We start from the raw sequence: 9,673 nt of genomic DNA on the forward strand, positions 1-9,673 counted from the left end.
AAATTTTCCACCATTGAAAGTCAAATCACTGTCACAGGTGTTCTAAAGGTGAAAAATATATTTCTTAACTTTTAAATCTTGTAAATAAAGGAAATATATGCCCCTAAGCGGACAAAAAAGATTAAATCAATTAAACTAGAGTGCTACCAGATCAGCGCATGCATTTCGGTCCAAAAGAAGGCCATAATTTGGCGCTCTGTCCGCGGTCACACTGGTTCGGTAGCGTCTCGTTTCAATTTTCAATAATTTTCAGTTAAAGTACGCGATAAATGTGATATATGCGGAATTATGTGCTCGGGCAACAAACCTTCGAAGGCAATACATTTCTAGACAGAAAATCATTGCGGACGCAAGTGAAAGGAGTAGCCTTCGGGTTTACGGAACGAACTTGTCATTGTCCTTCCCTACGTTGTTGTTGTTTTGTTGCTGTATTCGCTGGCAGTCGTTGTTGTGGTTGCTCGTGGATACATACAGTGTTTACTCGATAACTTCAACAGAACCGCAATCAAATTACAAGGAAACCACAATGGACACGGACCATGCGAATATCAATGATTTCAAGGATCGCGATCTGGCCTCGCGCATGCGCCGTTGCAATTATGAAAAGTACAAATCTTTGGTGCGCATGCACCTTTCCTTTGAACTGGACCTGAATACGGATGAGTAAGAAGGATATCCTTGCTTTATTGGACATATCTAATAGTCCCCATCCATAGATTTGACCTTCCTTGCCACGAGATCGTCTACGAGGACAAGGGCAAGCTGAAGAAGTGGAACCGCCTGTCCAAGAAGCACCGTCTGGGTCATGGAGCAGCAAGCACATCCTGTGCTTCCGCCTCAGGTAGCAAATCCGTGGGTAACAGTCCCACGGAAACCCTGCAGCAGCAAATTGACCCAGGATTTCTGATGCATCTGCAAGAGCTCAAGGAGTTTCTCATGCTAGAAAAAAGTTGGTATAAAAATTAAACCATTAAGATAATTATTAATTAATATACCCCTGCAGATCTCACCCAGGAGGGGCTCTTCCGCAAAGCCGGAGCCGTTTCTCGACAAAATGAACTTAGGATGCACATCCAGCACGACAAGCCACTGAATTTGGAGCTCGCCGGCTTCTCGGCTCACGACTGCGCCACCGTTTTCAAGGGTTTCCTATCCGAGCTGCCCGAACCCCTCCTCACAGATGCTCACTATCCAGCCCATCTACAGATAGCCCCGCTCTGCCAGGCACTCAATGGTCAGGCCATGTCTACCGCCGAGCGTCAGCAGCACCTGCTCAACTCAGTGCAGCTGCTGCTCCTTCTCCTGCCTGAGGAACATCGCGAACTCCTTCAGCACATCATCGAAATGCTCCATGCCGTGGCTCAGAACGAAAGGAGTAATAAGATGAGCGCCGAGAACTTGGCCACTTTGTTCACGCCCCATTTGATCTGTCCCAGGCAACTACCGCCCGAGGTGCTCCACTACCAGGCGAAGAAGATGGCCAGCATCGTGACCTACATGATAGTCCGCGGACTAGACATCTTCGAGGTGCCGGGAAAGCTGTCCACCGATATCCGGGCGTACTTTCTTGAGCGCAAACGAAAGAAAACCATGTCGCCGGAACAAACTCTCGACGAGTCCATCTCGGACGTCTCGACGGTCAACACGGTGTACACTTTTGTAGATCGCGCCGCCACTGCAGCGGCCACAAATACGAACAACACGGACACCGAGCTGGCACAGCTTTATGCCCACATCCAGAGCATGCCGGAGTCTTCAAAGAAGCGTCGACTGATCAAGCAGTTTAACAAGCAAAACGGGCAGGGTAAATTTATTTATATTTAGAGGAGGGCTTTCAAACCATATGATTTGAATTCGTCTGCCAGTTATTACAAAATAGTTAGTTGGCCGAAGTATTTAAAATATTTAAACTTAAGAAACCATTGCCCAAACTTATACGATATACTTTTCAAACCATACAAACTAATTGCAACATAAGCTTACTGATATCAATAGTTATTTTTTAATGGACTACAATTATCAATTAATTTATCCTTTAAAAGAATGATTTTGAAAAGTTAATCGTTGCAACTTGTTTTATCTAAATTATTTGTAATCTCATTTGATCAGGCACACCGTTGCAGCTGGTGGTAATGAATCGTCTGAAGAACAATGAGGCCACTCGGAGTGCCAAGTCTCTGGGCGATTCTATTAAGAAGCACATTTTCCACAAGAGCCTCATGTCGCGTACCCCAAAGAGAGTGCCACCCACTTTTCATTTGGCAGGAGGGCCAGAGGTAAGTCGTGATTTTGGGATATGCCTACTTATGTGTCTGTTGACTAACCGCATGCCTTCTCATCTATCGCATGATCATCGCCAGACGCCCAACATGTCGCATGTTAAACTGCCCAAGATGCGGGTGCTCTTCCAGAGTCCCACGCCACCCACTCCCACCTCATCGACCATCACCAGCGTTACCCTGGCAACTAACCCACGGCACAAGCTTCAGAAATCCATCTCATCCGCCTCCCTTAAGATCGAGTCCTCATCCTCGGACAGTAGCTCCAGCTGTGCGGCCAGCGGTAGCATCTCTGCTCCAGTGAGTCGGCAGCAGTCTAAGGAGTCACCTTTGGGCGCGGGGGCTGCTGCTCCCGGACAGGACCTGGACGAGATCGATGCCGATTGCTGTGTGACGCCTTTAAAGATCATGTCAGCAGTTGCCAAGCAGCTCATCGATAAGAAGAGCGTGGCCTGGGATGAGCAGCGCCTGCTGGAGATCGAGGAGTACTCGAATCCTTCCACGCCAGTTCAGCAATCGTCGCGCTACAGATCGGAGCCTAATCTTTCGAGTATCCTGCCCCAGGTGGACCCGGAGGAAGAGGACGACGGCGCACTCACGCCCATTGTAGAGGGCCGCAGCACCATGACGGCAAGCAGCAGCCACATGGGCAGGTCCATAACCCGCAAGTTGATGAAGGGCGTCAGCATGGGTAATCTTAGATTCCCGTTCAGCACACCGGAGACGACCAAACGGCTGGTGCGGAGTGTTTCGGCCACCCTGAGGAGGCGTCCCAGTGGCGAAGAAGGCAAACACTGCCCGTTGGCAGCGGATGCTCCGCTTTTGGAGGATGTGGATGACAGCGATGAAGAGGAGGAGCATCATGAGGATAGGGAGGAGAATGATGATGATACGCTGTCGGAGAACAATGGCAGTTCAAACGAACTGCCCGCAATGAGTCTGGACTATCGGCAGATTCTGCAGAGCAGCGTGTACCGCAATATGGATCTCATCACGAGTACACCAGCTCTGCACATGGGCCGGCGTTCCATGTCGCCCATAACCAAGTCCACTCAACGCATGCCCAAGGCGATGCAGGTACGAAAAAGTCCCATTAGCCGCTTGCATTTACTGTTTACAAGATAACACAAAACCGTAATCAACACTTGTCCATTTTGCCCTACAAAAATATATTTCTAATGTGAATTTAGCGGTATCTCCCTGTTGAACTAAATTAACCACGCCTTCTTATAATCATAACTTTTTCATTCACCGTTTTAGGAATCTATTATGACTCCCCGCTCTCGGAAACCCGTGATGCTGCTGAACGCCTTGGGCGGCAATGGCGACAAGCAGCTAAACCTGAGCTTTGCCGAGCAAGAGGAGCAGGATTCAATCGGCGGCACACCCACCAAACAGCGGGAGCCGCCAACGCTGCACAGCGAAGATGCCACTTCACTGGGAGGCTATGCGGAGATTCTGAGGCACCAGCAGAGCTTTGCCCTCTTAAACTCCAGACAGCGGACGACAAGCAGCAGCACCAGCAACGAAGACTCCAAGCCCTCGAATGCCCTATCCAGTGATTTCAAGTGAGTAGCGATGCGGGGAATTGTGGGGAAATGGTTCTTACATTCCAATTGGTTAATCCCCAGGGAATATTTGTTAACTCGCAGCGTGCTCACAGCCAGTCCGGCGGACTTGTCCTTTGCCAGTCGCTCTGATGATTTTGGCGGAGCAAGCACCACGCAGGACATCGATGACTTGGACGAGTCCGATCTAAGTCCCAGTCTGCTCTACTGTTTGGATGGAAATGAGCCTACCTTAGCCTCGCCCTTTGGCAACAGCAATGGGCGAAAGCGATCGGCGGGCACGCCCCTAAAGTCTGCTCTTATTTCCGACCATGATGCCGATAACAAGGAGAACGTAGAGAATCTCCAGGAGGAGCACTCGCGCACCAAAAAACTCCTTATTACTTCTCCCGAGGAGTATCCTGGCGAAACCGCCCTTTAGCTTTAAATCGAACTAATCGCACACCTAGGTATTTTCATAATATAACGTTAAAACCGTTGTACGGTTTTAAAAATCATCTCTCATCAAAATGTTAAAGAAAAAGATTGCTTCCGTGAAAAAATATTTTCAGTATGACAAGTTCTCTCGTTTTAACTTGGCCGAGTTCTAAAAGTTTAGCCTAAGATCTTACATTATAAATGCATGCCCCGAAAACTTATAAAATACATATATAAATATATATAATCGCAAAGTACAAGGTGTTTTATTGGAAGGATTAAAGGTGATAAAGCGTTAGAGACTATGTGGGGGCTGCTGATAAAAGTAGTTAAATAATATTTTTTTCAAGTGCTAGCGATAGTATTGTGGAATCGTTGAAAAATAAATAATGTATTGTGCAACGTTGAGGTAAAAGGAGGGTTTGTTATTTAACCATTAATAAAATGTTTTTGCTAAAGAATAAAAAATACATTTCAAGAAATTAATAGACAGATTTACATATAATATTGGTTTATGTATATTATTATTTCATTTATTAATTCACAATCTTGGCATTTTATAATAAAAAATAACTTAAATTAATGATTTGAAATTTAAAATTTACCCGTTTATCGGACGTTTTTCGGACATATGTCCCAAAACATAAGTAAAGTTATCCAACACAGATCATACTTAATCTCAAACGCTGGGCAACACTGTTAAACAGCTGCTTTTTGTTGACAGTTTTAAGGAAAACAAATTACTAGGCGTAAATTAATTTTTATTTCGACTTTCAAGCACCAGAAGTGACTAAAACCAACGCCATGGGAACCTGGGTGCTGGAAGTGGCCAAGATGGGCATGTACATGGCCTTTCCGGTGACGTTGTTCCACCTTTTCAATCAGCCGGAATATTTCGAGGAGTGGGTGACCAAGAAAAAGCGGGAACTCTATCCACCGGAGAGCAAAAGCCACCATGAAGAACTGCAGCGGGCCATAAGGGAGCACCACGCTCAGCACGACGCCAAAATGATGCGCGCCATGCAGGAGGCGGATGGCAAGAAGTAGGGGATTCATTTCCATCAATCCAGCTAATCCCCCGTTATATAATCGGAGGCAAACAAACAACCGATGCTCCGGCTGGATGGATGACTAACTGCTCTGTAACAACGTAATAAAGACTTGTATTAAACCAAACAGCACTCGAAATCGAGGATTCGATAAGTGTTTACGACTGTAAATCATCAGGAAATAACTATGATGAGGCTCCAGGGGATACTCGACATTCATTCCCCGGAGTCCCATGTGCATTATCTTTCAAAAACAATTGCATTGCAGGCCAAGAGCACTCGGTGTGGGCCTCCACGATAAGGCCATTACATGAGCAGACCCACAAGGAGAGTGGGCTACTTGAAAATGGGTTATTCTGCCAAATACTATCACCCGGTAATCGCTTATCTGGACAATCCCCCATCCCCCTTTCAAAGGAGTCCCCGATTCCGGGGGCCATCAATACGCGGCTCGCTGATAGCCGATAGCGCCGCTTGACCGCCAGGTGACCGTGCGACTTGGCAGTGATCGTACAGGTATACAGGTATTCACCGATTTTGTCACACTTTGGGGTTCAATCCGGATTGATTTCTCTACATGTGTTTTGGGCGTGATGCGATGCGATGTTGCTCGAGGGCTGAGATTAGATGCACCCCGGGCGATTTACGCTCATTCAATTATTTCGTAGAGTCTGCCTCTGTTATTATCTGCTTTTCACACGACAGTGCAGATCCAATTGTGCCGTAAATAAAAAAATACCGGAAACTTATGCCCTAATCACGCCGAAGATAGGGTACTCTTAATGGGATGAGATTTGTTCATGATGTATTTGGCTTGTTAAAATTCCTATTGGAGATAAGATATTTTTTAGCTTAAGATTAAAAATATTGGTTAATTTGATAAGGTTTTTGAAGAAGGAATTGCCTAATTTTTTCGCTGGATCGAGTTCCCATTAAATCGATTTATAAGAATGCTGAGGCTAGATTGTAAGCGTCAACATTGTTTATCAGATATTGGAAGTAAAAAATCGTATCATTTGGGATCTTAAATCTCTAGAAAGTAAAACCACGCTGTGAACAATCAATATTTTTCCTTTAAAATTTTGAATTGTTTTGGATTAGTTATAGTATTTATCATACCCATTTAAATGTAATGCAGATGAAGCGCTGTAACGGTCACAATAATTTTTGTCACTTCAACTCAGCTTTTTGCACCTTGTGGAGAATTGATAGATAATGGTTGAACAAATTTCAATAAATTAATACTTTTAATATTTTTCTGTACGTACAAAACAATTATAAAATAAATCATGCTAGCATGGTTTTGATAACTTGATTCAATTAAGTTATTCATCAATGTGTTTACTTTTTCATATGCAGATTTATATTCAGTACTTATCCATATACCTTCTTGTTTATCTGCTTTTTAGTGCGTTTTAAGAACTATTTTTATAATAAATCCGAAGGTGGTAATAGCTATCTCAAACATAACAAACCTCTAGAGAAATTAGGAAGGAATAGGGTATTTTATGTTTCAGTAGCCATTCCCACAAATTAAAGATGATGAAGCTGTTACTGGAAAGTTATTATTGCTCAAGGGGACTCCCTAGACCACTTCGAGCCACAAAAATTCAAACCCAGTTCGTAGGGCTAGTGGGCATACTTCGCTGCAGGGCATAAACGGAGAATTGTTGATTGCTCTTATAACGACATGTGTTGTTAACGGAGGCGGGCTCTTAATTAGCTGCTTCGGCTTTCAACTGATTTTGGGCGCTTTCAATGACGCTGTCACCTCCGCCTCTGCCTCCGTCTCCGCCTCCGCCTCTGCCTCCGCCTCTGCCTCCGTCTCTGCCTCTGCCTCCTCCTATCATCTATATGATCTATCACCTGGCGTGGAGGAAACTATAGGGAACTGATTTACTACTATGACTTGCAGTGCTTGAGTTCTCGGTCGACGTCGCTGCTTCCGTTATCGCATGGAAAGCGATTTTTCCAGCGGAATAACGGTCGCGTGGCGAATTCAGTTCATTCCCAGCGATCGAGGAGGGAGCAACTTGTAGTAGAACATCATAATGTCCAAGGGATCAGTATTGCCGCAATATATTGCGGGCTTGTCGGCCAGCTTCGGAGCCCTCTGCATGGGGGCCTCCATCGGTTGGTCCTCGCCCGTGGAGAAGAAGATCACCGAGAGCTTTGACTATGGATTTGAGATCAGTTCGAGTCAGTTCAGCTGGGTGTCCTCGCTGCTGACCCTGGGTGCCACCGTAATCTGCATTCCCATCGGGTTTGCCATCGACTGGATCGGCAGGAGACCCACCATGTTGGCCCTAATCCCGCCCTATATGGTTGGGTGGGTGCTCATGTTGTTCGCCAACAACGTGACCATGCTGTACTTCGGCAGATTCATCCTGGGCATGTGCGGGGGAGCCTTTTGTGTGACTGCTCCCATGTACTGTACCGAGATTTGTCAAACCGCCTTGAGAGGCACCATCGGCGCCTTCTTTCAGCTGCTGATCGTGTCGGGCGTGTTCTACGGGTATCTGGTGGGAGCCTTTCTGCCCCTGCTCACTATCAACATCCTGTGCGCCATCCTGCCGCTGATCTTCGCCACCATCCACTTCTTCATGCCGGAGTCCCCCGTTTACTTGGCCATGAAGGGGCGCAATGAGGATGCCGCCAAGTCTTTGCAGTGGCTGCGAGGCAAGAACGCCAATATCGATGATGAGCTCAAGGAGATCATGGAGGAGTCCCAGAAGCAGATTGATATGCCAAAGGTTCGTAAATACTACATAGCCATAAAGAATGCACAGTCAAGAAGGCTGCAAAGTATATTAATATGTTTTGTAATTCAATTTCAAATTGAAGCAGATCTTCTAATATAAAACAGCCTGAATTTGACATTCAGATATGAAGAGGAAAACTCACTATGATAAAATTTATTTAAAAACAGGCAAAACTCCTGTTTAAATTTTACAATTTATTTTACTTACTTAACATCCAAATGATCTTAACTTATTGGTAAAATATGAAAAAAATAGCTTCGATTAATTACTGTTTTGCCCTTTTGATTTCCTTTTATAAAAACTAGTTTCCGGTTATCATAATCGCTTTGTACAAGTAGGTATATGTTTTGGCGATACTACTTATCATTATTTATTATTAGTAGTTTTGTCAATACAGTTCTTAACTTGATAAAGACAAGGAACAGAAATCAGTTACAAGTTAAGCAAATGTATATATTACTTACAAGTTATATTGTGTCTTTTAATTGCAGGTCAACATTTTGTCCGCCCTCCGCCGTCCTATCGTTTTGAAGGGTCTTGGGATCGCTGTGCTGTTGCAGGTGTTCCAACAGTGGACGGGTATCAACGCCATCCTTTTCTACTCCACATCGATTTTCGAGGATACAGGCTCTGGTCTGACTGGCACCGACTCCACGCTCATCATTGGATTCGCCCAGGTGACCAGCACACTGGTGGGCGTGGCCATTGTCGATAAGGCCGGCCGCCGGATCCTGCTCCTGATCTCCGGCATTCTGATGGCAGTGACCACCGCCCTGATGGGCGTCTACTTCCAGCTAAGCGAGAGCAATCCGGGCTCGATGGACGACTTCGGGTGGCTTCCCATCAGCAGCATCTGCATCTTCATCGTCTTCTTCTCGATCGGATTCGGACCGGTGCCGTGGCTGGTGATGGCGGAGCTCTTCTCCGAGGACGTGAAGAGTGTTGCGGGATCGATTGCCGGCACTAGCAACTGGCTGTCAGCCTTCATGGTCACACTGCTCTTCCCGATCCTCAAGAATTCGATTGGGCCGGGACCAACCTTCTGGATCTTCACCGTGATCGCGGTCCTCGCCTTCCTCTACTCGCTGTTCTTCGTGCCGGAGACCAAGGGCAAGACGATAATCGAGATCCAGGAAATGTTGTCCGGCGGAAAGAGTGTCAACAATAGTTCCGGTGCCGACAAGGAGCAGACGTGAGGACGGATACATACATAGTATTAGCCGTAAGGATACCTTTTTCAAGTTCTCTTTAAGCCAATAAGCAAAAGTTATATGTAAGAACGATCATGATCAATAAAGCCAAATACTTTTGAAAAAATTAAGGACATTGTTTAAAGAAAAATATACGTTCATTTTTTTAACAGCTTTGTGACCTCGTATTTAAAATATGAGTATATTAGCATTGATTTGAATAAGCTATAAGATCATATCATATCAAAATAATTTAACTCAATTGGAAGATTATCGTGTCTTCCTGTTTTTAGTGTATTGATAGCAAACACAAGCTATAATATTGATTAGATTTCAACACAATCATTTATATTGCGTCATAAAAAGTTTGGGTTAATAATTATTGTTTAAATCTATGCTAAAACAATC

The 9,673-nt window shown here is 45.1% G+C and overlaps 3 protein-coding genes across 3 annotated transcripts; all 3 read left to right on the plus strand.

Moving 5' to 3' along the window:
• The first annotated feature begins 172 nt into the window (after positions 1 to 172).
• Positions 173 to 4,521, plus strand: LOC108042657 (rho GTPase-activating protein 21). The gene is made up of 7 exons (XM_017121053.2): positions 173 to 663; positions 717 to 949; positions 1,004 to 1,804; positions 2,110 to 2,276; positions 2,361 to 3,356; positions 3,540 to 3,847; positions 3,911 to 4,521. Exons 1-7 carry the CDS (start codon positions 527 to 529, stop codon positions 4,266 to 4,268), a joined length of 3,000 nt encoding a protein of 999 aa, XP_016976542.1. The 5' UTR covers positions 173 to 526; the 3' UTR covers positions 4,269 to 4,521.
• Positions 4,522 to 4,943: 422 nt separating this feature from the next.
• Positions 4,944 to 5,445, plus strand: LOC108042656 (protein PET100 homolog, mitochondrial). Its single transcript, XM_017121052.2, has one exon. The coding sequence runs from the start codon at positions 5,069 to 5,071 to the stop codon at positions 5,309 to 5,311; it is 243 nt and encodes an 80-aa protein (XP_016976541.1). The 5' UTR covers positions 4,944 to 5,068; the 3' UTR covers positions 5,312 to 5,445.
• A 1,860-nt stretch (positions 5,446 to 7,305) lies between these two features.
• LOC108042655 (facilitated trehalose transporter Tret1) lies at positions 7,306 to 9,396 on the plus strand. Its single transcript, XM_017121050.2, has 2 exons — positions 7,306 to 8,066; positions 8,567 to 9,396. The coding sequence occupies exons 1-2, from the start codon at positions 7,365 to 7,367 to the stop codon at positions 9,269 to 9,271; spliced, it is 1,407 nt and encodes a 468-aa protein (XP_016976539.1). The 5' UTR covers positions 7,306 to 7,364; the 3' UTR covers positions 9,272 to 9,396.
• Positions 9,397 to 9,673: the final 277 nt, after the last annotated feature.

The sequence above is a fragment of the Drosophila rhopaloa genome, unplaced genomic scaffold (genome assembly GCF_018152115.1).
Source record: "Drosophila rhopaloa isolate 14029-0021.01 unplaced genomic scaffold, ASM1815211v1 contig_115, whole genome shotgun sequence".
NCBI lineage: Eukaryota > Metazoa > Arthropoda > Insecta > Diptera > Drosophilidae > Drosophila > Drosophila rhopaloa.